Source organism: Clavelina lepadiformis, chromosome 4 (genome assembly GCF_947623445.1).
Source record: "Clavelina lepadiformis chromosome 4, kaClaLepa1.1, whole genome shotgun sequence".
NCBI lineage: Eukaryota > Metazoa > Chordata > Ascidiacea > Aplousobranchia > Clavelinidae > Clavelina > Clavelina lepadiformis.
In genome coordinates, this window is record NC_135243.1 from 22391466 (window position 1) to 22419401 (window position 27936).

At 34.3% G+C, this 27936-nt stretch overlaps 4 protein-coding genes across 4 annotated transcripts; all 4 read right to left on the minus strand.

The window, feature by feature from the left end:
* Nucleotides 1-19: 19 nt before the first annotated feature.
* On the minus strand, nt 20-4025 carry LOC143452051 (bactericidal permeability-increasing protein-like). Its single transcript, XM_076952873.1, has 13 exons — nt 3866-4025; nt 3611-3698; nt 3307-3438; nt 3104-3200; nt 2832-2969; nt 2580-2643; nt 2290-2419; nt 2083-2227; nt 1763-1848; nt 1204-1348; nt 880-1042; nt 637-713; nt 20-452 (listed from the first exon to the last, which is right to left on the minus strand). The coding sequence occupies exons 1-13, from the start codon at nt 3969-3971 to the stop codon at nt 414-416; spliced, it is 1410 nt and encodes a 469-aa protein (XP_076808988.1). The 5' UTR covers nt 3972-4025; the 3' UTR covers nt 20-413.
* Nucleotides 4026-5464: 1439 nt separating this feature from the next.
* Nucleotides 5465-9549, minus strand: LOC143453221 (bactericidal permeability-increasing protein-like). The gene is made up of 13 exons (XM_076954410.1): nt 9326-9549; nt 9118-9205; nt 8686-8835; nt 8380-8491; nt 7888-8031; nt 7726-7789; nt 7513-7642; nt 7196-7340; nt 6974-7053; nt 6696-6834; nt 6450-6612; nt 6159-6235; nt 5465-5931 (listed from the first exon to the last, which is right to left on the minus strand). Exons 1-13 carry the CDS (start codon nt 9432-9434, stop codon nt 5893-5895), a joined length of 1440 nt encoding a protein of 479 aa, XP_076810525.1. The 5' UTR covers nt 9435-9549; the 3' UTR covers nt 5465-5892.
* A 6440-nt stretch (nt 9550-15989) lies between these two features.
* LOC143452606 (uncharacterized) lies at nt 15990-19583 on the minus strand. Its single transcript, XM_076953642.1, has 9 exons — nt 19028-19583; nt 18889-18952; nt 18696-18822; nt 18440-18584; nt 18244-18323; nt 18038-18179; nt 17698-17866; nt 17534-17610; nt 15990-16650 (listed from the first exon to the last, which is right to left on the minus strand). The coding sequence occupies exons 3-9, from the start codon at nt 18740-18742 to the stop codon at nt 16612-16614; spliced, it is 699 nt and encodes a 232-aa protein (XP_076809757.1). The 5' UTR covers nt 18743-18822; nt 18889-18952; nt 19028-19583; the 3' UTR covers nt 15990-16611.
* Nucleotides 19584-23357: 3774 nt separating this feature from the next.
* Nucleotides 23358-27644, minus strand: LOC143452130 (lipopolysaccharide-binding protein-like). The gene is made up of 13 exons (XM_076952990.1): nt 27485-27644; nt 27264-27363; nt 26956-27087; nt 26650-26746; nt 25905-26042; nt 25737-25800; nt 25424-25556; nt 24904-25048; nt 24678-24757; nt 24346-24490; nt 23885-24047; nt 23690-23766; nt 23358-23583 (listed from the first exon to the last, which is right to left on the minus strand). Exons 1-13 carry the CDS (start codon nt 27591-27593, stop codon nt 23545-23547), a joined length of 1422 nt encoding a protein of 473 aa, XP_076809105.1. The 5' UTR covers nt 27594-27644; the 3' UTR covers nt 23358-23544.
* Between the last annotated feature and the right edge of the window lie 292 nt (nt 27645-27936).

The window sequence follows — 27936 nt, forward strand, 5'->3', positions numbered from 1 at the left end:
ACAAATTGTGTAAAACAAGCAACGAAATGACTCCAGCTAAAATTTTTCTTGAATGCTGAAATGACTAATTTTTTTAAGAAATGGTGGCATCAAAATAAAACGAAATTCTGTAATCATTGGTGTTTTTATTGCAGGGTCTTCTAAATGTAATACCCTTATACATGCAAATGGTCTTCATTGTCAACCAATACTACATCCTATGCTTGCTCAAGTAGTCTATTTATTGTAGAGATTCATTCTATAATTTAGCTAACTTCTGTATGCAGCAGACATCTAAGAATTCATCACCACTGCTTAGAAACATGGGATTTGAATGCAGATAAAATTTATTAGAATGGAATCATTTCAAAACAAGAATAATTACACAATACGATTGAAATTCAAATGTTGATAATTGAGTTGAAGATGTTTCATTAATAATCTGTAAAATCCGATCCGACTTCTATAACATTCTAAAAAATTTATAAAAAAAATTTTTTGAATGATTAATTAAATACTATTTTTTATAGAAGTTATATAGTATTGCTATATTTTCCTTAAATAACAAAAATTAACACGGGTTAAATATACTATAGGATAAATGACGTATTGCTTGTAATTTTCGTATACTAATTATGCTATTGTACATCCACCAACCGTTTTTGTTTTTACGGAAAGTCTGTACGGTTTAAATCGGTAGAGTTTTGGAAGAATTAGCCCAGATCCCGTAATACCTGGAAAAGGTAAAAAGTGCTATGATATGTAAACTGTAAGAAGCTATGAATACGTGAAATGTAGATGCCAGATAGATGTATGATGCCACGACAAAGTTTTCGACAATACAGTAAAACCTGCGGGTGTGATACAATGACTGATTCGTTAATAATAGTACTTAATTACTTCTTAATAAGTAATTTAAACGATTCAACAGCAATTTATCGACCGTGGTGTCGATAAATGATTGAGGGAATCCGCGCCTGTCAACACCGGTTGCAGTAAAGCGTGTGACGTCAGCTTTTATCCTATTGTCGTCAATCTTTGGCTTCAATGAAGCGTTCACTCTCTATTGATACAAAAAAATAAAAACGATAACACGAAATCTTCTAGACTTATCTTTTTTGAAAGATATCCACTTATTTTTGTTTGGATGCAAATAACGTAATATAATTAATATAATTATAATAATAATGTAATAATGCTACGTTTTATAATGAATGCTCTTACCACTGTGAAACGGAAAACTTGTTCTGTACTTCCATCAGGCTTCTCAACATTGACGTACAACGTAAACGTCCCAGTCACTGTGACGCCGCTTGACGTAATTTGTGCTTTGGGAGCTGATGATGCATCAAGTCCAAATTGCAACGGTCTAAAAAACATACAGGGTTGAGCAAGTCGATGAAAAGTGGTGTAAAAATATAATCACGGCCTTAAAATAAAATCACATAAAAATTATTCAAGCTACTTTAGGTTCTATTGTAGAAGAAGTTAAAATGTTCAGAATTAGTTAATAATTAGTTATAGTGCAGAAATCATCGATCTTTTATCAAATTATTTCGTCATGACCGACATTAAAGCTTTCCAATTGTATTTGTTTGTTAAATGAAATTCTTGGCAAAATCAGTGTTTCTAAGGTGCTTTTGGAGACCGTAACAGTGTCTTAAATTTCTCCAACGGTCTCTTATAATTTACACTTCTGCAAATACCGCCAAAAATTAGCACTTATAGCTTTTTAAAATATAACGGCCTGTTAAAAATTTTCAGCCAAAATCAATTAGCTTACGCGCTTCCATATCTTTGAAGCGGTCGAATAAACCGAACTAGTTCTCGTGCTGTAATGGTTCTCCCAAATACGCTAGATAGTTTCATCTAAAAGAACAACCCGTTTACAGCTATAAATAAACGCAGGCTAAAGGCAAAAGAATTCTATTTATAGGTTAAGTAATACGCTTCTATACAAAGTACCATGTTGAAGTTTTATGGTAACTGTTATAACATTTAAGTCTCTTCTTAATGCTAACACATGCAAGGTAATAATTGGAGTCAATTTTGGTTTCAAATTTGTGTTTTATCAATGGGTACTATACTTTGTATATTTCGTACCTGTCTAGATGTTAGCTTGAGCTCCAATTGGTTGTTCTGGTAAACAGAATAGAGTAATGTGTTTAACATGTATTCGTCTACGGACAAATACACCATTTTAGTAGAAGATGGTAGGGATGGATTAATTTGGCGACGGAAGGGAAATCTAAAACAGTGGAGCCACAAATAAAACGCATACATTGGACACCTTTCATTTACTTTCCATACCTTTGTTTAGAGTTGTGCTCAATGCTGTAACACTGACCATTCAAAGTGGCAGTGATTCTGTTGTTGAGAATGCGAGGGCTTTGTTCAAGAGCAAGATTAATATTCGAACCCAAGGCAAGATATCGAGAAACTATAAAAGTAAATAAATTTAAATACGGCAACGTTACACTTTGAGAGTTTTGGTGCTTTGGTGCTTGCTACATGAAGCTGCTATAACGACTTAGCAGGCAGGAGATATTTAATAAATATTGTTTAGATCTCCAGTATTAATCTTGGAATTATTGTATTACCTGAATATTTTCCGGTGAGATCTTTGGCTCGGTTTCCTAATTCTTTAACCGCAGTTTTGCAGATCTAAAAGTGTGAAATAGTTTTTGAAAAAAATTTTTTAACGTTTGCCAAGGTAACGAGTTAATTTAAGTTAACTTAAGTCAATGCGATAAAATTAAAACTTGCAAAGTATATAAGAATTTGCTTAAAAATATTTTTGATTGATATTCAGGGAAACTTGTGAGAATTACAACATAAAAACCGGTAACCACCGCTTTCTCTATTTCACGACGTATTCGTCCTTTAAAAAATCCAATGATCAAATTGTAGATTGCAGTCAGCAGAAAATTTTTTCCTTTCAACTTTACTTTGAAGTCTCCGATTGACGTCTTACATTTTCCGATCTCAAACTGCAATAAATTCAATTTCAGCCTTTTCTTATACACTATTTGTCTGTCTACGTTTAACTTCTGACTATATTTAACCGTAAATACATATATTAATTAATTTATGTTCTTGCTAATGATTTGCTATATTCAATAACTGCAGGTTTATTCTTCTCTTTTTCAAGTTCGATATCTTGAGATATTCTAACGTCACTTCCTGTCACGGTGCCGGTTCCTGATGCTCGGACGGTTATACTGGAACAAAATAAGCAAGTTGAACACAAAGGAGACGAGAAGAATTTACTAAATGTTTCTAAACATTTTTTGTGATTGTAATAAACACAAAAACGAGTGATCTTACAAACCAATCCTTTTCCATGCTTTCCAATTGGCAGTGATTCTGGCACTTGCCCGACTTACTGACACAGTGAAGTCATTTGGAAATTTTGCTGCATAATTTGTTCTTCCAAGGTTCAAAGATTGGATTTGGATTCTTCAGAAAATAATACAGTGTCAAAAAATTTATAATCATTTGTATAATCATTATAGTATATAGGCAGTATCACCTTTATCCACAATTGTTTTCATCTACACTTTAACCTATTTACAATGTTACCAAGTCTATTTTGCATGAATGCGATATTTAAACATTACTCTCGTTGTACTTGCTAATGGCATAATTTTTTTCGGAAAAGTCCTGGATTTTCAATTTTTCCAACTTTGGCTTCAAAAAGTCCAGAACTGCATTTTTCACTATGAAAAAGTCAGAAAATATGTAACTATGCCAACGTTGAAATTTGAAGTATTTTCGTAATATCATTTAATGAATCTTTTCCAAATTCATTTGCAAAACCTAATATAAAAACATTTGAAAATAAAGGTGTAATAAAAACATAGAGTTGTTAAACTAAAATACTCACTGAAATCAAGACCTCTTGTGCTGACACCTATGCTTATGTAAGAAGACGTTTGATGAGGAAGGAGCAGCATCACCACAGAGAGGAAGAAGAATACACCAAGCTTCATTTTTGATTTGTCGTTCACTTATTTTTTGCACATCAATGGTTTTCAAAATGCCCGGCTGCAAAGATAAGTGTTGGGTATTTATAAGGTTTGGATGGTTTCTTGTTGCGGGGTGCGATGAATCGTGACTTCCGAGCACATAAATATAAACTACGACGTATATTTAAACGTTCTACTGTTAGGCTTGTCTGCTGTATCTTATGCTGACGAGAAGTTTGTAATTGCGATAAACTTTTTTAATTTGTATCATAGCATATTAATTGAGCGTTTGCTAATCTGCGTGGTAAATTAATCACGTTTTTGCTCCTCGTGTTTTTGCCTTGTGCTCTTGAATAGATGTAGAAACCGCTAAAAAAAACTTTTGATCAGCAACTACCCTAAGCAACAACATCTAACATTATAAAAACGAAACCAATTTCTAATATCAGACTACATATTAGGTAAATCGTGTTGATATGTAATTACTCTTTGCGCCGTGAAAGTGCAAGAATTTAGCAAAATAGCAATTCATAAATAGACTCTGCCAAAAGTTATCTTCTGTGAAAGCAATTTCCGATTTTTATATTTAACAATGCAACAGTAGATTTTTCATATTCATGTGCTTTCGTGGGATTGTGTCATAAGCCACAAAAATTTGTTTTATCTTGCGTGTGTTCATAACTCTGCAAGGCGGTTGGTACAAATTAACAATAAAGGCAAAGACGCTCTGTCGGTACCACAAAAACGAGGCAAATAAAAGCTCTTTCGTTGCAATACAAAGTATAAATTGCACCACGTTTGTATGCCAACACAGTGACGTAAGAAAACATAATTGTACAGTTATCACAAATATCTTAAAAATGATTGTCATGAACCCCTTGGTGGAACCAAAGAGCCAACGAAGCAATGCGAGCAAAGAAGACGGCTTACAAAGCCTGGCTCCATAACAGGTCGTGGTCTACTTTGCGAGCTCGTTACACTGAGGTGCAAAAAGCTGCTGCGCAGACAGTGAAGTGGTCCAAGGAGAAAACTTATGGAAGGAATTTGGAAAATATGTGTGGCATGTGTCAAACAATATTTGGCTTTTCATAAAATATTTCCTCAGGTATTAGACACTTTTGTAGATTATATTTTAAACGATACGTGATTATGCATCCTGCATTACCGTGGCAGCATGAGTTTGTGGTATTTTCATATGTTTGTTATTGCCCACAAGAAGGTTGGCATTAATCCGGTGCAACACGACTTCAATCTTGCGACACAATTAATTCAATCTAGTAAACTATAGCTCGTTTGGTAACTTTGGTATTTGTAAAGAAACCAACTTTACCGTACTGTATTCTTTTTTTTATTTCTGCTAAACGTTTTCACCAACTTACCAGCTATTTTCGTATATTTACCAATATCTGTTTTTTTTTGCTTATTTCGCAAAATGCAAAGTTATCAAAACAGACATGACAATTGTCGTTTATGTACTTAGTTTTGTTTATGACTATACAAAGATCTCAAGACCGATATATGTCCATGTATAATAATATATTCTGTTTTTCGTATCACTATTAGCAAATTACAATATATATAGTTTCGTGAAACGCAAACCACGTGTCGTAAGAATGAACAAATATGTACCATACATAAAATACCATACTTTTTTTTGTAAATAGTCAAGATAAAAACACGCATTATGACAAGATGTAGAATTAACTTGACGGCACAATATGACATTACACGTCCTAAAATTGTCTTTATAATCCTTACATTATTGATTAGGTTTCGAAACGTTTGTTCACTTTAAAACAAGTAGAACAATCAAACGCAGTTTAAATAAAACAAAACTTTGATTGTAGCTAAAATTGATATTTAAAGAGAAATTAAGATAAATAGATTCAAGTTATCAATACGTTGGCATCTACACAACCATCTTCGTCTTATTATATTCTCTGGATTAGACTGCGACGAAATCTGCTCCCACCTCGACCACATTCTAGAAAAAACAACACTACAGTTAAAAAATGGAATGAACTACATGCAGAATATCAGGTAGAATCTAAATTGAGCAGTTTGCACTAAATGCTGGATAAAGATAATAAAAGTCATTCCGCTTGTCCGGTATATACCTGTTACCACAAGCTGATACGCGTATTATCGTGAATATACCGTATGTCTTAAAATCGGTTGGAATTTATAAAATTCGGAATATAGGAAACTTACGTCTCTAGTCACTAAAGTAAGATCTTTGGTTCCAAATCCATAAAGACTTGGAATAGAGAAGGTAATCGACGATATTTCTGAAACAATAAAACATCTTAATTAAGAGCAATAATCATAAACGCACACTTTTCTACTTAATATCCAATATTCATATTGCAAAATCCAACAAAATTACATACAGCTGCAAGACAAAGCACGTAAAGTGGGTAAAATTACATCATGTGTACTCATATCATATCATATCACATCATGTGTACTTATATCATATCATATCACATCATGTGCACTTACTTTTCAGCACAAACTCAACCTTTTCCGTCAGGAAAGCGTCAATGATTTTGTTTAACACATCGACTGGAATGACGTTGCTCTGAGAAGCGCGGACTTGGATAGTAGAAATGTGCGCCGACAGATCATTGTTTTCCACCATAACTTCTCCACCGAGGCTTACTCGCTGTGCAAAGACCGGCAGGTATATTTTCAAATCAAGAAATTTTAAAATTAAGTACATAAGCTTGTGATAATGCCATGACTTACAGCTCCGAGGTACGCAAGCGGTCTTGCTTGGATTTCGTCGACGCCAATTGCCAAAGATACCTCTGCTGTAACTGTTACTCCTGTCTCTTTGATGAATATTTTCGGAGCCTTTCGGGCGGATACGCTGATTTTCAAAGCTCTAAACAAGTTGTGTTATTTAGGCTTAGAAAATATTTATTCCGTGTTTCTGTTAGAAATCTTGAAACTCATCAAGTAACCGACGTTCTGTCAAATGCTCAAAAGCATATCGCGGTATTTATTACATTTGATATACTCACTTAGTCCCATATCTACCAAATTGACGGTTGAATCTGGCTAATTCAGTCGCCCTTAGAGCTCTTCCTAGGATCTTAAGAAGCTGAAAATAAATACGTTCGGATAAATTTGTGGTTATTTTTGCAAATTTACATCAAAGTCCAAATTAAAATTTTTCAATAAGTTTTGAAATAAACTATGCAGATTTATACAGGGAGTTTGTTCAAAAACTTCTTGTCACTCACATCTGACGCAGTAAATGTCTGGTCAAGAACCTTGTTCTGCCACAGAGAATAAATCATTGTGTTGAAGACAAATTGGTTGATGGACACTTCAGCCATTTTATTATCATCGTGAAGGACTGGGCTTTGAGGCAACGTGAATGGAAATCTGCACGACATAGCAATTTTATTAGATGATAATCATTGCATTTAAAATAAGTGGCATACTTTTCACATTGCGTGACGGTTAATGAATGGATGCCAATTTATTAATATGAGAATTCTCGCCTTAAAATTAAGGTTAAGTTGCTTTTCGTTTGCATATATATACGGCAGCTTACGTCTGGCCCGGGTTGCGGCTTTCGCTGTAGCATCTTCCATCCAATCCAATGATACCTTTGTTTCCATCCACACGAGGATCAGTGACCAATCCAATGTTGATGTATGTTCCAAAGATCAAGAACTGAGTAGCTAAAATGAAAAAATAAACGTTCTTTGCTTTTTCTGGATTCCATTTTAACCAACGAAATATTTTTTCGTTTTCAAATGCTTACTGTCGTATAAGTCTGTAAGGTCTCCAGCTTTTGAATTGAGTTCATCTTTGGCTACATCACAAAGCTGTCGAAAGCAATAGAATTGTTCTTTATTTTTTGCTAAATCTATTTGCCAGTTCCGGATGCAATGTTAGAGCAGTGTCCAGTTAAGTAAATTCTTACCACGTCGGCAATTTTTCCCTTGAAAAGACCTTGGAAAAGGTCGATAACCACGTTCACAAGCGGTTCTAAGAAAAATTCTATTCCGCCCAAGTCGACACCTACGTCTATATCACCAATGGCAGCGTCACAGCTTGAAATAGAAAACTGAAAAAATAATAAAAACCAAATTGGTTCTTTGCATATTTTCAAAGTTTTGTCTGGGAAGCCAGGTTTTGCAGTGAAGATAAAAAACTTCAACACTAATTAATTAATTAAACGAAGTAAATCACTGATTAGATCTATATGCAGTGTTGGAGCAATAACAAATAATTTTGGAATAATCAATCCAATCTTTGCAACCTAAGCTTTAACTGCCGTCGTAAATATGAAGTTAGAAGCAGTCACTGGAGATACACTGGTAAATTAATTAGTAATGCAAAAAGGAAAACTTCAAGTTTTCTAAACTTCTTCAAAATCAACAAAAATGTCTTCATAATCGTTCAATCCACTTACTTTTGGTTTTCCTTGATCGTTTTTCTCGACTTTAATCTTCATATTGAGGTTTAGATGATTAGCCGTTAAGGAGGCGGTAGTACCAAAATCGAACAATTTCGGCACGGGGATCCTAAAGAATGTATGTTTTAGGTGCTTATAATTGTGATTAAGTAAGCAGAAGTAAGCGGGTCTTCAATGAAAAAGTGTACAAATATGCAAACATTCAGATTTAAGTTGCTTTAGTAGGATAACATTTTTCCAGTTGTTAGGCAACTAATCAAGGCATGCTTTATTACTGTATGCTGGGATAAAATTCAAACCTACTTGAATATTCCGATATCTATTTCTTTTTCAAGATATACCCTAAAGTAGGCGCTTAGGGTTCCACGGGCGCCTGCAGCCGTTACCCCAAAGATGTCGGGTTCTTCCAGTAAAACCTGAGTTTCTCCTAAATCCAAATTGTGCATTCTCATGCTACAGATAAAAGAAACGTGTTGTTACTTCAAAGTAAAAAGACATTTGTTTTATTATAATTATTATTATTGCAGCTGAGACCAAAATAAATTTACTTTAATTGAAGTTTCAGAGTTCTCTATCATCATGGCTCTGAACCATGACGTAAATATCCTTTACCAGGAAAAAAAAGTTGCACCAGCAAAGCTATAAAGCCGTATATCGCATTGGAAGTAGCGGAAATTTTAACATCGGTAAAAAAATTTTACACTCCAATTAAGACATTTTCAAAACAAAACGTACTTCCTGATCTCATATCCATCTCCATCAAGTCCACCGATGTTGACTTGATCAAGATAAGGTTTCACAAAAGCTAGGACGACTTCTTTCACTGAAGCAAGATTTAGTTCGGTTTAGAGACTTGTCTTGCATTTGAAACAAATAACTTACAGCAGTAAAAACAAACATAATAGAATTGAGAAAAACAAATGCTAATTTTTATCTCACTTACGGAAAGCGAGTCCTTTGTTGCTGACGGAAACTTGTATCCCAGGATTTGCCGAAGTAGACGAGACTGCAAGACAAATCAAAACAGCCACCACTGATGCAGAGCACTTCATTGAGGTAGCTTTATGCTTCACTTCAGGACAATGTACAGTATATAGATAAATTCTTTAAATTTTCACCACGTTATTCTAGCGAGTTCTGTTGGTATGGTTGGAGAATGAAATGTGTTTTAATAAAGCGAAAACTTTTATACACTAAACAGAGACATAAGTACTGGGGCGTTGCCTGCTGCAAGGAAACGCTTCAATAGAAAAAGCCTTTTTTTCTTAAATTCTCTCGGTGTTATTTTTGTACCAACCGTAAAAATTTGAAACAATTTTGCTAAACGGTCGACACTCCAACTTATTACACCTTCTTGTCACGCAAGCCCTATAGAGGTTTAGCTTTTTTGGCAAAACTTTAATACCTTTGCATGTTTATAGGCTAAGCAATTGCATTTCAGTTTAGCAGTTCTACATACAACAATTGCAACCACCAACTCACAATCGATTTCAGGTTAATTCTGTTAAATTTGTTTTGATGATTATCTGTAAGTGTTTCAGCTGCAATTTTACTAATGAACGTCCATAGATATGTTATTCTTTTAATACTTTATGTATGCACTTAATAAATTTACACATTAAACAAAAACGTAATCAGCTTGCTATATAGCTTTAAATTAAACGTCGTAGATAACATCAAAACAAATATAACAAACATAAAACGTAAAAATTTAATTGATTTTATTTTTCACACAATGAAAAACATTGTTGAATGCATAAGCAAACACAAGTAGACCGAACGTGCAAAGTTTGCATTTTCTGTTGTTTACGCCAAATAAGGTTTTTCTATTGTTTAGGGGACACATTTCTGTTTGCGGCTGCAGTGTTTACCAAACAAAACACTCCGTAGAATAAGAAAACCATTAAAAAGGAATATTCAAAAAACGTTAAGTGAAATAATAGGAAATAAGTCAACCAACGAACTGTTTATGATAACTCGATGTACAAATACATCGTTTCTCTCTTTAGTTTGATAATTTTAGCATGATTAAATAAATTGATTCATGTATATAGGCTACTATTTTTTTTTCAACACATCGTCACACCTTAAATCGAGCCTTTCTGTAAGACTGAATTTAGTAAGTGATATGCATTATGTGAAACAATTATGGCTATCTGCTAAGTTATAAGTAATATATACGACATTAAAAGTATAACCAGAAATTTTATCTTCCATTTTATCATTAAATTTAAATCATTCACGTTAGGTAGTTTCTTAGGCAAAGGCTCTTTGTTTACTGTAAATCATAAAGCAAGCCTTGTCAAGTCATTATTTCCAGCGATTATAAAGCGATTACTTCCTGTATAGCACTCACATTTCCTATTCAACTCGTTTTTATCAGAGCAGTTACTGTATCGCATCCATCTTTACTCGAATGCTTGCTTTTCCGTCAGCAGATTGTAACTTTTATACTGAAGGATGTTTTTGTGAGATTCTAAAATTGACTCCGACAAAAGTCCTCTTTCGTCACTGATGATGTTTTGTCACATTTCTCCCTTTTTTATTTTAAACTCTTATTAAGTTAAAAATACATTGATGTCAATATTTTTTGAACAAAACCGAAGTATGAATGTAACAAAAGGCAACGTCTCAATCGATTTCCTTCAAGTAAAAGTACCCCGTGGGAAATCCCAAAACATGGCCAGTCATTGTAACTTTGACCTTACGTCATAATAGCCGATGATTTCAGATTGTTATTTTACAGAAATTTCTACGTCATGGAATGGTGGAAATTTTGTTGCATTTCGTCAGAATTAATTTGTTTGCTTCCTGTAAGAGCCATTGTAAGAGAGAATTTTATATAGATGTAGATTGGTTATTATTAATTAATAAAAGAAATTTATTTAAATTATGTGTTAGTGTAATGAGGTGATAACTGTTGTCCCTTTTTTGACAGGCAATAATTGAATGTTATTTTGCAATGCATTTCATGCTTTTAAAAGCATTGGGACAAGCTTTGTAAAAACGTTCAGGTAAAGAAACATGAAGTAAAGAAGCAAAAAAACACAACTAAAGTTTACTGAAAAGACTTGTTCTTTGAAAGCAAAACCACGCAAAAACCATATCAGAGGCATTTCGGTTCTACGGTAACGTTTGTTAATCGTTTTCAGTTTTATGGTTTAGCGCAAAACTTATTTCGATTGATAGATGCATGGTCTATCTGCAGTTTGTTATAAGCAGCTCAGCGGAAGTTCCTTCGGTTGCCCTGGGGCTTAAACTGTCCGTCACATCACGTACTAGTGGTCTTAAACGATTATCGTGTGAAAGCTTGCTACAAATAAATCGTAGCTTGTTAAAGCGTAACAGCTTGATTGATAAGGAAACAAACTACAAATGATACCAGTGTGAAATGATAGAACTTTGTGAAAGAAAATTTTGGACTAAATTTTCCAGTTAGGTATAGTTAAACACTCTACGACGTTTTCATTAGTACGCCTTATTTATGCCTGATCACTTCTGTTATACGTCATACACCTCAACTATAAAAGATTATACATTTATTAAGATCAAATCTAGAATTTATAAAATCAGCATCCTTTTCGGTTCCTCTTTGAGAGTAATTTGCTTGTTGTCGATGTGACGTAAAACAATGTTTATTTGAGTAGTTTTTAGTCTCTATCTATGATAATGTTGTATGAGAAAAATATGTTTTGTTGAGCATGCGTTCTAAATCAATTTTCTGATGGAGGTATAAGGCTACCCTTTCCGTTCTTATTGCACACCCCAAGCATTTTAGCAGTCTTTATAAAGCTCACGGTTTCCGTTATTGGCAATTTTACAAAGTTACTACAGCTAAATAATTTTCATCCATTCATCACGTGTCATCCAACTTAAAACTCTGACTGCGCACAACACTCCATGTTTATTTAAATACTTGCACAGAGACTGTGGATAGGAGTTTTATCGGTGTCTCCATCCCAGATTTTATCTTATGTTTCTGCCGAGATTTCCTTTTGTTCCATTTAGATGCACAAATTTGTTTCTTGGTAATGAATAATGTTTAGGAAATAGGCAGGTAACAAGTTTTAAGTGTCCTCGTAAACCCATGATTGTGCGAGCTTGTAACATTTTAATTAGTGTTACATTTTACATTTTAGTGTTACATCTTTCAAGGAAACAGAAAATATTTGTATTTCTTAAGAGCGCTTTTTTCAAAATCCATCGTATGAGAATTGCTATGAAAAATTCCTCCCATCTCTATCAGGCTAATTCTTTGAGAGCTCTTATTTGTTAATTTGTCGGATAAAAACACGGTACAGCTCCATTTGACCTTTGATGTTGGTTACGGTCAACGTTATGCCTTGAAATGAAAAGAGAAAGAGGCACAACGCAACAAAACAGAAAACAACCACTAAGTCGTGTAGGAGAAGCCTTAGGCTAAATAGCTATAGTACTGTACGTTACCGTGTAGGTAACTTGAAAATGAGCCCAGCGACTTCATTGTTTGAAATATGTATGTGCGTTATGTGCAATGCCTACCCGGTATAGGGGTATTACAATGATTAATTAATTATCAAACTTTTTTAATTGCAACCCATTTATTACACAAACTTCATGTTCCTCTGTTTGCTATCGGTAGCTGTTTTATACGTGTTTTTTTCCTTAAAAAATTTGTAAATATATCGTCTACTTTTTGATAGTGTATAAGGTGCGTCACAATATTTTGCTTATTTTTACTAAAAACCTTACAGATTCTTTTGAAAGTTATATACTGCTCATTATATGGTGCAGTATGTTGTGTTTCCGAATCATTATTCTTGTTTTTCATGCCAGACAAATGGTTTCGTTTAACACATACTTGGCCATAGCGCTGAGTCATTAATTGAACAAAATGATATCTAATTCAATCTTTGTCAGCACCAAGTGGTCAGAAATTGTTGAATTGAGCAGTGCATTTACAATTACATAAATGTCTCATTATGCTTTTCAGCACATAGCGTTGTAACAGACGTTTAATGATCAGTTATTTGTCTTTGACATTAAAAGGCATATGCAAACATAACACCGTTTTAGTTGTAATATGTTTCTATGGAGAAGACACATGGCTGGTGACGTCAAACCCTGGGTTTCGCAGAACAGTTGCAGCTTACTTGTCGTCTGCTTGAGAACGTTAAATTTCCTTGCGCAGTCTTAATTTTGGTAAGTACATAAAAGTTAATGTTAATATAATAGGTTTAATTATGCAGCAGGCATGACTTAGAATAAATCATACGTAAATTTATTTGCAAAATTACCATATATCAATGAAAATACAATGGAAACTATTTAAATGAAATGGAACAAATTGCTTCTATGGCATATTATATAGTGCTACATTTTATTTCAATATATAATCATGTTGTAATTTTCATAAATCTCACTTTCAGTAGTGCGATTTACGCATAATAAAGCTAAGTTATGTGGCACAGTTTTAATACATATTTGTAAGTAAGTAATATGCGTTTTTTTTTTCATTTATCTATATCGCTTTGGCTCTTAAAGCAGCACAAACGTCGCGAAAGCACAAGCGATTTTGGTAAATGCAGGAGCGTTTATTTGATGCACCAACGATGAAGAACGACTTTAAACAAAGCCTGTCACCCCGTAGCACTTTAAAGCGCTGGCTCAAACAAAGCATAGTAAAACGCTGTATGGCAGGCTTTAAATAGCGGTTATACTCGTTCCACTTCCTTCATTTAACTGAACAACAACAATTATCGTCAAACGCAAAACACCCAAGCTATTGTTTAACTGAATGAGTCATCCAGCAAAACAATCATCAGCCCGTAAATAGCATTGCGTCTATTCAATCTGATTTGAGCAACGTTTGTATTAAAAGAGAAAGTAATGGTTTTTGCAAAAAATTTGTGTCTATTTACATTAACGTTTTAAGGAACTATATGTGAAATAATTATTTAGGTTTTACGCAAGTCGAATAACCGTAATAATGCTAACCGTAAAGATTATTTAAAAATGCCGTATTATTTTTGCGTAACGAGTAGCTAAGACATTTAAAAACACTATCCTCGACATTTCGAAGTAAAATAATTATGAAAATCAAATTTGACTGTAAATATGCATGTCAAAACAAATTTCAAGTAAACTTTACCTTGCAGTTCAAACATACGTTTAGTTCGATTACGTATGAAAGTGTTGCATAATGCAAGAAACATCTTTATCGGTGTTGCATGTTGGCTGTTGGATCACTTTACTGTGACAGAAGCTGCCATGGTGACGTAGGGATTTTCGACACGAACATCTTCGGCAAATTGGTAGATGGCAGTCCCTTGCTCATTGGGACAGCTGTGAACTGGATCAGAATTGAACGTTGACACAGTTGTTATACCGCTTGAACAACTTGCTGAGATTCCAAGTACTTCAGTGCAACAGTCTTGATTTTGATTTCTGGATTCCCATCCTGCATCTTGATTTTTTGGTCCACTCTCCTCGACCAAACCAGCTGAACCCGAACGCAAGGAATTGACTTGCAGTGGAATTAGATTTGAAGAAGACGAACGTATCTTTTTCTTCCAGCAAATACCGACACCAATTACAAATAAGAGTACGAATAGTACAAGTGGTAGCCCAACAAATAAACCGACATGTAATGGATCTTTTATCTGCATTGACTGGGTGGAAATAAAGCTTCTTGCGGTTGTAAAACTTTGGCTAGATACTGGAACATCTTTTATCTTTATTGACTGGGTGGGAGTAAAACTAATTGCCGTTGTAAAATTTTGGCTGGATACCAGCACATCATTTGTTGTAGCAAATGCCGAAGTAGACTGCTCAGTGACGCTTCTATCCTCGTTATCACCAAAGCAAATGAATGTGCCGGCCTGCTCGCATGGAAAGCTAAACAATTCCGGCTTCGTCTTACGCTTTGCAGAATAAACCATAACTGAACGGCACGCTGACGTGCCTGGGTTCTCTCTAATCGCCCCCAGCTCTTCGTGATAGATGGATCTATCAGTCCAAGAATAAAAATCCGAGTTTATCCGTGAGAGGCCGATGATATAAAATGAAGAGGAGCAACGAGAAGAATTTCGTGGAATATGAGCAACAACATCATCAAAACGTTCCCGACTGTCAAACACCGCCAAACTAGTAGCACTTTCTTGACACTTTTGCTTTGCAATTGCAAACTCAAGCGGATAGTCGTTATGAAAATAATATGTCCCGTTTAGCGTTTTATATCGCGTCAAACAGGAATCCATTTCCAAACATATGCTGCGTAACTTAAAAGCAGAAAGAAATGAAAAAGCAATAATTGAAAAATTACACAAAGACAACATATACTCGGTGTAGGTTTTTTCTCCCCTAATGAAAAACTAAGTACAGAAATATTTTCATCTAATTCTACAAACTTTTAATTTCATTGATTAAATGGAACCAAAGTACTTCTTATGTCTGTCATTCTGAATTTATTATTAAACTTATCTTAGCGTATATGCTACACTATAAAAATCTTGCTGCTTTTGATTTCGATGTATCAAGTGACGCGCTGGCTTGAAACACGGAAATTCTTATGAAGCAAAAGCAATTGTTTGAGAACAATGATGCGAAAGAACGTGCACTAGAAAAAGCTTCGTAAACAATCAGTTAAACTTATTTATAGGATACAGTAACAGAATTGCACCCAGTTCTATTAACATGAAACTCAGGCAAGAGAATGATAACTAGTATTCTGATGCCTTAAAACCTCATTTCAAATTACAGTACATCATTTTAGATTAGAAGAACTTCAGTGACTGATCCACGGACATCATCGAATAAACTTGTTAAGAAATTTTTTATTACACACATTTCTAATCTGCTAAACACAGCCAAAATGCTTTATTATCTGGATGTATTAGATGTCTTGCCTTAGCGTCTTCGCTGTCCATACCATGTATTTGGTAGCAGAGGAAATTTACATTGGCCATATTGAAATGACAAAGTTAAGCGCTGAAACTTTTAAATTCAGTACACTGTTTAGCGTCAAAAAATCAATGTATTTTTATAGCGGAATAGCTTTCAAAGGCATTCTTCAGTAATTTTTCCATTAAAGCACGAAAATACTAATGTATAATGGTGATCTCGAAATGCTCGAGGTTAAACATACATGAGGAACAGGAAATAGCTATGAAACAAACCACAAACAAACAAAAATAAAAGTCTTTGTGTAGCCGAGTCCATTAACAGCAAGTCCAGGTTACGTCATTGACGTTATGCTTCTTTGAAATCTGAACCAATTTCAATGGCGTTCTGTAAACAAAATTGTATATAGACTTAGAAAAAGAAAACTATTTTATTGCGAAGATGATTGTTAGGAGTTGGTATAAATAATCATTACACATTATTACTCATATCTAAGTTAATTAGTAGTTAGTATGATTTAAATAAGCAACAAAATAAATGTTTTGTCAATCTAAACATTTAAACTGTTGGTTCGCTTTATACCAGTCGATATAAGATGTATTTTGGCAGCATGGTATTTCACTACCACATGAAGAAACTAGAATAGCATTTTCGTAAATCCATATCCGGATAATGATTAGACGTCACTCACCAGATGCATGAACGGATTAACCGGATGCATACAACACAATGTGTGATGAACCCTGAACGTACTGGATCACGCTGACTATACAAACTTAAGAATACGTGCAATAGGAGGCAAAACGGTAGAAGTGCAATAATCACGTAAAAGGCGCATGTTACACGACATTGTAAGTGCCATTGTGAGAAGGTGTGCGCGCATTTAACGCGTCTTACAGTTTGTAAAGTGCAAGTGCACGCACACCGTGATATCTTTAAAAGTCAGCCTTTGCCTACTACAGTTGGTCGTCATGCGTGTCCAAAATGAATTCTTTATCTGCTTTTAGATCAAAATAGCATAAACAACACTTTCACAATCAGAAACTTTAGAGTTAGTTCGTGAAATACGCCAAAATGCATTTTCAACATTATTGAAACATATAAATTTAATCAAGATTGTTCTTTCCTTTAAACTATGTAGTGTGTACGTTGCCAGCGTTGTTTTACTTTTTGTGTTATGATTTTGTGCTGGATACGAAGCATATTCAGGAAATACTATGGTGCAATCCGTAATGAGTGTTAGGGTGTTATTTTATTTCTAGAATCTTACTGATTTAACGACGAGAGATAGGCCTGTTGCTTTGTAGCCAAAGTATTCCGGAATCAAGAAACCAGCTTCAACGATGCCTGTAAAAGAACAGGTTTTCATTAAGCTTATCGTACCTGAATAAATATTATGTTTTGTCCAACATGATGTATATAACAAAACTTCACCTTTCAAGACGGGGGTAATTTGTGTTGGCAGAAAGCCTTGAATGAGGGAATTGATTTGAGAAGTTGACAACGCTTCGATATCGCTGTCGGTAGCAACCACAGATAAGTCGGTGATTGACGCTTTGAGTTTTCCTCCGCTTACGTAAGGTTTACCTTCGATGCGCACGTTCTAGAAATTGCAAGCAATTTAACAACTGACCATGCTTCGTACAAGGTTTGGTAGAAACTTTAACAGCGTGTAAGTAAAATAAGACGTTACACAATAGCTATGTGTACACCTCCAGTAAACTACGACACCACTTTGACCTGGAGATTTACTGATCAAAACCCCAATGTTTACCGTAGTGATGGTGACACCTCTGAGGGTTCTTGTTGGAAGTATAATGTTAACATCAAGTAGGAACACTGCTGTGATAACAACACGGTTTGTATAGAAGTTGGCTTTCGGAGAGTCCTTTGCATGGATTGAAACTTGCTTGGGTCTAAGAGCATATTATCTGTATGAATGCTCTATTTTTATGCATTGATGTCGTTATAGCAACCTACCGATTGCGATAGGTCTGAAATATGGACGAAGCTCTTCCGATGCTTGGAGATGCAAATACCTTGTCAAGACCTTGGCTGACCTATAGGGAAGATTAGAATAGAAATAAGGATGGACGGAACAGAAAAACATCATTGCAGCTTTTTGAATAACCGCAGTGTAAATGTAGGATCTTTGGTTTTAAGTTTAAATCCCTACCTGTCTTAATCCCACGGATTTTGTGAAGCGATTATCTTGCCACATTGTGTAAAGCAAAGTGTTCATCACATACTCTCCGATTGAAATTCGAACCATCTGCGTGGTTGAGGTGAGAGAAGGCGTTAAAGGTGGAGAAAAAGGAAAACTGGGAATAAAATTACAAATGTGTTATAATTATAAGACTCTCTCTAAATCATTCGTTTTTATTCAAGTCCATAACTTGTTGGTAGTTTTTAACTCAATTTTCTTTTTTTACCTTTGTTGTGGATTTTTACTTCCGAAACAACGTCCTTTAGCTGCCATATAAATGTAACTGGTGGTGGCTGACGGGCTACTTGTTAAGCCAAGATTGATTTTCGAATTGAGAATGAAAGGAAAATTAACTGCAAGAAAATAGAAATAGAGTAGAAAAATATTTTCACCGAATTAAGGTTATTTGGTGAACTCACCATTAAAGTCGTTAGTGATGTCGCCGCTTTTATCTTTCAAGACTTTCACTGTCTGTTTACAAATCTGCAAAGCACAAGGGCGAATGTTGTTAACGCATGATTGCAAGCGATTGGATTAACTAGCAATTTGTTCACTTACCGCTTTTTCAATTTCCTTCCGAATGCGATCTTCGAAGAAATTTACCACGATGTTATAAACCCAACTGAGAAATGCATTCTTTCCTTTAAGCTTAACCCTATCCTAACCAGGCTCGCGAGTTTACTAAAAAACTAGGTATGGCCGACCCCGCACACACATTTTCAATCGTTAATTACTAGAAAACTATACGTCGTAAACTGATCGGATTTTTACAGGTTTGTAGAAAAATCATCTGGCTTCCTGTATACATCATAAATGTAAAACTAAAGAAAGTGAATTTAGTGTAAATTAAGTATTTCTAAAAGTGACACATTTCTAGAAATTCTTCTTGTTACGCCGCGCCCCCGCTGTGCGGAAAACCAGCTGACCGCGAGAAGAGAACGAAAGAGAATAGTTAGTCGAGTTAGTGGTGCGTAAATGAGTAATACGCTTCAATGCGGTGAGCAGAGCAAAGCAGAGGAAAATTATGAAAATATCGCAATATCTTAAAAATTACAAAATCCAACTTTATCAAACAAACATGGACAGATAGCTGAACATTTTTTAGGAAAAGTCACGAAATTTCAAGTTTCTACAGCAAACAATGCAACTGTACGCCACGTTTTGCTATGACAGTGTGCGGGAGAAGCCAAGCCTAGTTAGAATAGGGTTAACATCAAATCCGCGAACAGATACTTTGCAATCCCCTATTGTTGCCTGAAGAAATTCAAATATAAAACAAATTTGCTTTGCAATTCAAGAAATTATACAAACTCAACCTTTGCTTGAAAAAAAATTGAAAATGTGAACATGTTTTAAAAGCATTCTGCTAATGAAAAGTTTAACATGTTTTGAAATGCTCCAACTTTTTCGCAAGAAGGAACATTAACCAAGCTAGATGTATAAAGTTACCTTAAAAACAAAAAAAAACATGGCTTTGAAACGTGCCTTTATATACACATAATAATTCCAATGGTTGATAGATAGTTTACTATATTACGTAAGCATTACGCGTAGCTAATCACCTTAGGCTTGCCACTGCTAGTCTTTCCGAGGCGAATTTCCTGGCTCAAGTCCACGTCGCTGGCTGACACTGAAGCTGTTCCTGAAGCTCTAATCGTAACGCTGTTGTGGAAAAAAGATAAGTTTTGAAAGACTCCAATTGTTGATAAAGTGAAGTGTAACTGTTTCTGATGCTTTTGTTACTTGACACATTTCATTCCTAAAAGTTGAAGTATTCTGATTTTATTTGAACGGCACTCACAATAATATCTTTTTCCAAGCTTTCCAACTACCGCTAACTTTGACACTGGCGCCATCAATTGAAGCTTTAAATCTATTTGACGGTCTTGTTTCGACAGAGTTGCTTCCCAAACTGAACGAATCGATGTTCACGCTGCGCAGAATGATATCGTAACTTGTTTTTAAGCAAGAAAACTACATAGTTAAAATATTTAGCTTAAGATTATTTTTGAGAGTGAAAAAGACAACTAATACAACGAACTTGGTGCACGTACTTTTTAATTTCGTAATTTGAGCCGGAAAAGTTTGGAATTTTCAGATTTTCAAGCTTAGGTCGCAGCCATTTCAATAACTGATCTTTGGCTGAAAAGAAAAACAAATGTATTTATAAAACAGTATTTTTTGAAATGTACAAAAGTATGTCAATGCTGTTAAATTGAAGTCGACTTTAAAGTTTACGTAATTAGTATCATACTGTATCTGTAACCTGTCGGTGAAGATTAAGTGTTGCGCTTCACAAATTTCAGCACATGTACTTATGTAAGCATGCACATGTATTATTATGTACCACTCGTGATCATGTCGCATTTTAATTAACGAAAATGTTCCTTGATGTTTACATTGTGGTCAAAATTAGCCCAAAGCAAATGAAAATTAAACCGATAATAACGATAAAACGTGACCAAAGAAAGAGAATTCAATATCTTCAAGATAGAGAGATTAGTTTTTAGCTTTCAAAAACTTTTTTTTATATTATAAGTAATTGTAAGTATATGTTTTTCTAAGAACAGCTTGAAATGCGACATCAAAATCACCATAATATCACGGAATCCGCGTTTATATGCGAGCTGTTGCTGATTTCTAATCAAGCCTAATTTAATTCCATTCACGTTAAGCGTTAAGTGAAACCATAACTGTTACAAAATCACAAAAATTTTAAAGTATGAAATTGATGACATGAATGCCAATGTAAATCACCAAAACGGGTTGATTTGCATTAACAAAGGCATTTAATAAGATGTTGTTTGCAGATGTTTTTAATGTCATTTGTCATGCAGATGTTTAATCAGATGATGTTGTATAATATGGTACATATGCGAATTACCTAAATGTTGAACTAAAGTTGTGGTAATCAAATTTATGATAATCAAAAGTACACGTACCAAATCTCAGACCACGAGAATGGAGCCTACATTTCAATCCCGGGTTTTGCCCAATGCAGATAATGCAGAAAGATATGCACAGCAAAGCAGCTGATGCCGTCGCTATTTTCATTTTGCTGCTTAACGTTTTAAGATTACAGTTTTACGGTAAACAGTTTTCTTCTTATTGCTATCATAAGCAAACTGCAGGAACCATTCAATTATAGAAGTTTTTCTTCACACGCATGCATTTAACTCTTATGTTTTCGATATGACAGTTTTTAAAGCAAATAGTTTTGTGCGTTCAAGTGGTATCAAATGAACATGTAATATTCATTTAATTAATTTAATTTAATATTTAATTGAATCTATCAATTGCACATATTAATACGTTTATGTCGACTCATAATTATAAGAAGTTAATCTTTATATATCTATAGTGTAATATATGTAGAATACTCCTACAACTTTCTTCACACAGAGCAAAGTTGAATAACATATACCGACTTGACAATATATACTGTGCCTTGCGAAACTCTAATAAGTACCGGTACTTCAGTACTTTTTCCAGTTGAACGCGACAAGCTACTTTTTACAGAATAACTTGCTTTCAAATTTCATGCTGCAGGCGTAAAGTTTTTACACTTTCTTCATCGCTGCGAAATTAATTTTGTAATTTTTGTTGCCTTTTTTGGTGCAAAAATGCATTTCAAAGAGAATTATATTTAGTCAACAATTTTAGCTCAAGGAAATGAGCAAATCCTTTTAAATTACTTCCCATCTATCACCATACCAATCTTTTACAATTGTAATCATCCATATATAACAAACTGTAGCACTATTTCCTTTTTCTGAAGCCGCACAAATCGTTATAAAAAACACGAGAAATAGAAAATATAAATTAATAAAAGCATTGCATTGTCACGCTTGTGACCGTATATTGCAAATAATATTCCAGTTTACAAATTGCTACAAAAACAATTTTTCAATTAAATGTAACGAAACTTTTATTTCAACGTTTTTTCGAATCAGCCAAATTAAAACTAATATTTTATTATACTTTTTGTTTGTCCTCAATCTTCCAAACCATTAAATCAGCTTAATTGAGCCAAGTAATTTTATGACGAGTTTGTCATAAAATTAGTCAATTTGTCAATTCGTTTGTCACAAATTTGTCTTAAAAACATGTTTATCAATAAAACTGTACTTAATTAAAAAACATTGAAACTGCACCCATAAACTGCACATAAACTGCATCCATGTAGTAGATAGGAGAGTGCGCGCGTGCTCGTTAGCATGTCATCGCGTGCTATATTTAGCAAACAATAAATCAATTCTAGATTTCCGTTGGTCTAATCTTAGTGCTTTCAACTGCTTCATTGTCAACAAAGGTAACTTCTCGATTTAGCATTTTCAGCCTGCGTTTGTCACAACAGTTATGCTTATATGGCCACTTAATTGTGAATGCAACGATTTCATATATTTTTCCCCAGTCTGTCGAAGTCAAACGTCTATAAAGATTAGTTTGATTTTCGGCTATTGCAATTACATTATTCAGTACCCATGCGTCGACGTTGCAAATATAACGGATAAATCGATGAAAGCAGACACAAAAAAGATAATGATGTGGTAATAACTTAGGTAATAAATCAGTGTATTCGTTCAGAAAATATCCCTTACATATTGGGTTAGTATTTAATCAATGTAACTAATTACGTATTGTAAGCTTCTAAGGGAATAGACCGTAAGAGAATGTAGTGATTTTGTTTTAGCGGCTCGATATTTTTCAAAATTCTGTGACGTAGGACAACGAATTTTGTGCTGTAAATTATTAACCATTGCTATTCTAATGCTGGAGACTTAAAGCTTCACTAAAAATGTGATTTATCTGATTTATCAAGAAACTATATTTATCATTTCTTGCACCAATTACAAATTTGTATTTTGGAAGCTGTGTTAACAACTGATAGTTTTGTGCGGAATTTTATTGTGTGATTAATGTGCTGATCATGAACTACAAATTGCAAAAGTATACAAAGAATTACATACTGAGATAGCTAAATACCAAAGCTAAAATTGCATTGTAAAATAACATTAACAATTGTTTTCAACACATACACGTCATACAGTGATACACACACACAACATTTGAAATCAGGTTCTTGTGAAGTCCGACCCAACTTCGATCATGTTCTAAAACCAGAAAAAAAAATCTTAAAAATAGGAAAAATCAAGTTTATATACAGTACAAGCATTCCCAAGTGTTAACGATTACTTCAGTCTAAGTCATTCAACTTACGTGCTTTGTTGCGATATTAACATTTGCAGGCTTGAAACCATAAACTGACGGAATCACGAGTCCAGCGGATGCGGCCTCTGCAAAATGAAGAATAATTTTGACAGAACCGTGTATAGAATTATGTTTTGTTACAGCCAAGTGGATAGCAGATGTATTAGAAAATGTATATGCCATATACTTTAACATATGTTTTACTTGATAGGACATCCGTAAACGGTTTGGAAATGAAAGATTGTACAACTTTGTCAATGTAAACTTTCGGAAATCCGGTAGACGTTAGGACTTTTGACTTTAAGTAGTCGATACTAGCTGTAATGACACCGTTTTTGTAAGCAGGTCTTCCTCTGATTTCAAGGCTCTACAATAAAATAAGTTTCAGGAACAATGCCTAAACACAAATTGCAAGATATTTTATGGCTGTCGGTTTATTCAACCCATTTTCGATTAAAAACAGGACAATCGAACCTAAAAACTATTCAACCTACAGATGTTGGTTAGTTCCTAAATAAAAATTCTAGATTTAGTCGGTCTGGTTTGAATCGACCTTGGACTATATTTTGTGCATATGAAAGCACTTTTATCTTGTCAGACTTAATAAACAAGCATGCTTCCAAGAATACGTATATGTTTGCTATTTGTTTACTTCAAATACCTACCACTTTAAACGAAATGCCTTTGAGGCTTTTTCCTGTCGGTGTTTCCCCATTAACATAAATGTAAAAATTTCCTTTCAACGAAACACCCCTTGTGGTAATGTCGGCCTTTGGGGCACCAGATGCACGAATTATGACTTGAAGCTTACTGAAAAAAGAGAAAACTTATTTGAATTTTAAACATTATAACTGCACACATCTCAATAAAACAACGGGTTTGTAAAAAGCCACTGGCACTGTAGTGACTCAACTTTCATTCTAGACCATTCATTCTTGAGTCAAAGCTTTCATTTTAAACAAAAATACTGAAACTTAGTAAACGTCAAATTGCTTACTTGCTTCCGTATTTTAGGAATATCGGTACCAGTTTTGCTATGTCGTAAGCCTTTAACGATTTTCCAAGTGCGGATGTTAACTACAAAACACTCAACTTTAAATCGGCAATTAAGGTTGATATTACATATTACCATCCTAAATCGCACATAATTTCACTTAGCATCGGTTAGTATTAGTTACTTAGCATCATAGTTATAGCTATCAACTAGTAATGCTTCCACCTACCTTGGCGGAATTGTAAGTTCTGTCAAAGTATTTATCTTGCCACATAGAATAGAACAAGGTGTTTAGGACGTATTCGTTCAATGACATGTACAACATTTTCTTTGAGGAAGGTAATGTAGAGCTCATTGGAGCGCTAAAAGGTATTCTAATAACAACAGTAAAGGTTAGCTGTAACATAATTAGTTCAATAACGGGAAATGTGCTAAACTAAAACTGACTGTTTGATGCATTACGTATTTATGTAACAAGCCAAACCAAAATAAAGCGTATTTTTTTTTAATTAAAGCAGTTTTGTAAAAATATTGTTCATATTGTCCGAAAGTATTTATTTTTAATTATTTATTAATTAATTTTTTATTATTTTATTATCATTTTTATTATTTTTTATTAATAATAACTTTATTTATTAATTAATTATCAACTATATTTATTTTTAATATATTTATTTATTTATTTATGTGTTGACATTTTTATTTGTAGTTTTTCTGGAAGTTTCTCCATACATGATTTTTATACTGACCTCTGGAGTGGGTTATTCTTTTTGCTGTAGCAACGTCCACTAACGGCCACTTTCACAGACGAGGACCCGCTGGTTACAGGTGAACTGGTCAAACCAAGATTGATGTTTGTTCCGTAGGTCAAGTATCGACTGGCTATAAGTAAATATACTTTTAGATTAACGGTTCCTTCTTATTGTATTATTAGAAGTTGCAAACATTTACTGCATGTTAACAGCAGATCAACCTGCACCTGAGAATAACGGTAATGTTTGCTTACAACTATATTTTGGTTGCTGCTTTTGTATAAATATAGTAAAGCGTTCGTAAACTTACTGGCGTATCCCGCAGTTATTGCAGCACTTTTCTTTTTCAACTCTTTTACAGCAATGGAACACAACTAAAACAGAAGCGGCAATCTCAACTGAACGCCGACATTTATTTTTGTATCTATTGAATGAATTAATAACATCTTTTATACATTTCAGATGTTGCGACACTCACAGCTGTTTCCACTTCTTTATGAATCTTCCCTTTCAATACGGCAACGACCAGCTTTGCTATCCAGGTTTGAATAAAATTTTTGCCTTTCAGACTGACCTTAAATTCGCCCATCGATGAAGTGCACTTACCGATGTCAAACTGCAAATTTTATTCATTAAGCAAAGCACATAGACATCATATTAGACGTACGTTATCAGTTTGGTGACGCCTGTCTTATTCATTCTGTCAATAAATATCTTTGGCAACTAAAATGAGGTGAGCATGAAGTGAGCACTAAAATGAAGTGAGCAAAAAGTGAAAAAAGAGTTAAAAGAAAGAGCTTTGAATACAAAGTTCTTTCAAGCTTATGCACTTCTTTTGTTTATGTACTTCAGGATGTTTTTGTTTTCCCCAGAGTTGTAAGTCGGGCCGGGTGTTTAGGTTCCGGTTTACGTTTGAAAAATTTTAGGCCAGATTTGCGCTTAAATTTATACTTACACTTTGCCATTCATTTGCGACGTAGGTTCACTTGTTTATACGAATGTGCAAGCGCGCAGAGTGCTAAAAACCTCCCGCAGACAGCCAAAGAATAGCATCAAAAGATGACTTTTCAAACGATGAATTTAATTTCGGGCTTAATACAGGCTTCAAAAATTTTCGGGTTTGGGTTAAAAGCAAAAGGCCCGTTTACAACTCTGGTTTTCCGTGTAAACACCATCATGAAATTGTACTAGTTAATATTTACAGAGTGAGATCTACTACTTACGGTTGGTCTCCCAACTTTATCCTTGCCGAGAATTATATCTTGGCTAATTTTAATCTTGCTTCCCGAGACACTTGCCGTTCCAGAAAATCGGAACGTACTGTGTGACGAAAAATTGTAAGCACAATGTATTTCAGTTTATTATCAATTATTAACCAAACCCTTCCAAAAAATTTCGCTACACGATACTACTATTAACCTAGTCACAACATGTCCTGAAGAGTTTACGACACTCAAAAGAAAGTAGTAAAATGCATTTAAAAGGACTTGCAACGATATTGTAAACTACTGCATCAAAATAGGACTCACAATAATATTTTCTTCCAGGCTTTCCAGCTACCACTAAGAGAAGCACTTGCGTCTCCAATTGATGCTGTCAAGACATTCGGAGTCCGGGTTTGAATAGAGGTTTTACCAAGATTCAAACTGTTGATTTTAACACTGCACAACAAAGGAAATATATACAAACTATGTGAAAAATTTTGATGCAAAAGCTCTTCTAATGGATTAGCACTATATAAAGCAAGGGACTTAACACTGTAGATGTAATCTATGATTAATAAACATAGGCTACTTGCACACAATAACAATAGCCATATTTGTAATTGAGATATTACTTGTACACTTCGTAGCCCTGTTTCTTTTCGTTTTTCTTGAATTCTGGTACACGCACGGCGGTCAGTTTCGGTTTTAGGAAATCGAGCAGCGTCTCTTTCACTACAACATACAGGTAATAAATGTTACTGCCTATACTGTGCAATTGCAAAAATTAAGTGTAGTTTGCACCAAACAGTTATGCAAGTTGGCGAATAAGGTGCTTACTGCATGTATAACTTACCAAACGTTAAACCTCTGCTATTAACCGTCAGTCGGATACCGGGATTCTCCCCATTGCAAGTCAAAGACAATGCAAAACAAAGCACGATTGAAATAAAACACAATTTCATGTTATTTGGAGTTTTTTTCCTATACAAAATTTAAAACTATGGACAATTTAGTGAAATTGCAGGAAAAAACCGTAGTGCGAAAAATCGGGATACATTTTGGAGTAAAGTATCTTTCAAACATTTAAATTAATGACGATCCTTAAGTTATAGGATTTTCAAAATCATATGTAAGCATATTGCTTAAAATACGTTTGATAAAAGTTTACTAAAAGTAATCGGATAAAAGTCGCAACTTATTTTATGTGCAAAATCATATCACAGTGAATCAATTTTCAATTTATTAATCTTTAAATACTCAATTATAATGAAAGCCTAAATGATCCTCTCTAGTAATAAACCTGCA

What these genes read in the sequence shown, in the direction of transcription:
- LOC143452051 (XM_076952873.1), bottom strand. Translation starts at nt 3,971, where the DNA reads ATGAAGCTTGGTGTATTCTTCTTCCTCTCTGTGGTGATGCTGCTCCTT. An exon ending in TCAAGCTAACATCTAGACAG is followed by an intron (nt 1,849 to 2,082) that starts GTACGAAATATA and finishes TTGTTCTTTTAG; the next exon opens with ATGAAACTATCTAGCGTATT. An exon ending in TTTAAATTACTTATTAAGAA is followed by an intron (nt 714 to 879) that starts GTAATTAAGTAC and finishes TACCTTTTCCAG; the next exon opens with GTATTACGGGATCTGGGCTA.
- LOC143453221 (XM_076954410.1), bottom strand. Translation starts at nt 9,434, where the DNA reads ATGAAGTGCTCTGCATCAGTGGTGGCTGTTTTGATTTGTCTTGCAGTC. An exon ending in CAACAAAGGACTCGCTTTCC is followed by an intron (nt 9,206 to 9,325) that starts GTAAGTGAGATA and finishes ATCTTGCTTCAG; the next exon opens with TGAAAGAAGTCGTCCTAGCT. An exon ending in TTACTTTAGTGACTAGAGAC is followed by an intron (nt 5,932 to 6,158) that starts GTAAGTTTCCTA and finishes TGTTTTTTCTAG; the next exon opens with AATGTGGTCGAGGTGGGAGC.
- LOC143452606 (XM_076953642.1), bottom strand. Translation starts at nt 18,742, where the DNA reads ATGGCAGCTAAAGGACGTTGTTTCGGAAGTAAAAATCCACAACAAAG. An exon ending in AGTAAAAATCCACAACAAAG is followed by an intron (nt 18,585 to 18,695) that starts GTAAAAAAAGAA and finishes TTTTATTCCCAG; the next exon opens with TTTTCCTTTTTCTCCACCTT. An exon ending in GAGGTGTCACCATCACTACG is followed by an intron (nt 17,867 to 18,037) that starts GTAAACATTGGG and finishes TGCAATTTCTAG; the next exon opens with AACGTGCGCATCGAAGGTAA.
- LOC143452130 (XM_076952990.1), bottom strand. Translation starts at nt 27,593, where the DNA reads ATGAAATTGTGTTTTATTTCAATCGTGCTTTGTTTTGCATTGTCTTTG. An exon ending in GTTTACGGATGTCCTATCAA is followed by an intron (nt 23,767 to 23,884) that starts GTAAAACATATG and finishes TTCATTTTGCAG; the next exon opens with AGGCCGCATCCGCTGGACTC. An exon ending in TTAATATCGCAACAAAGCAC is followed by an intron (nt 23,584 to 23,689) that starts GTAAGTTGAATG and finishes TTCTGGTTTTAG; the next exon opens with AACATGATCGAAGTTGGGTC.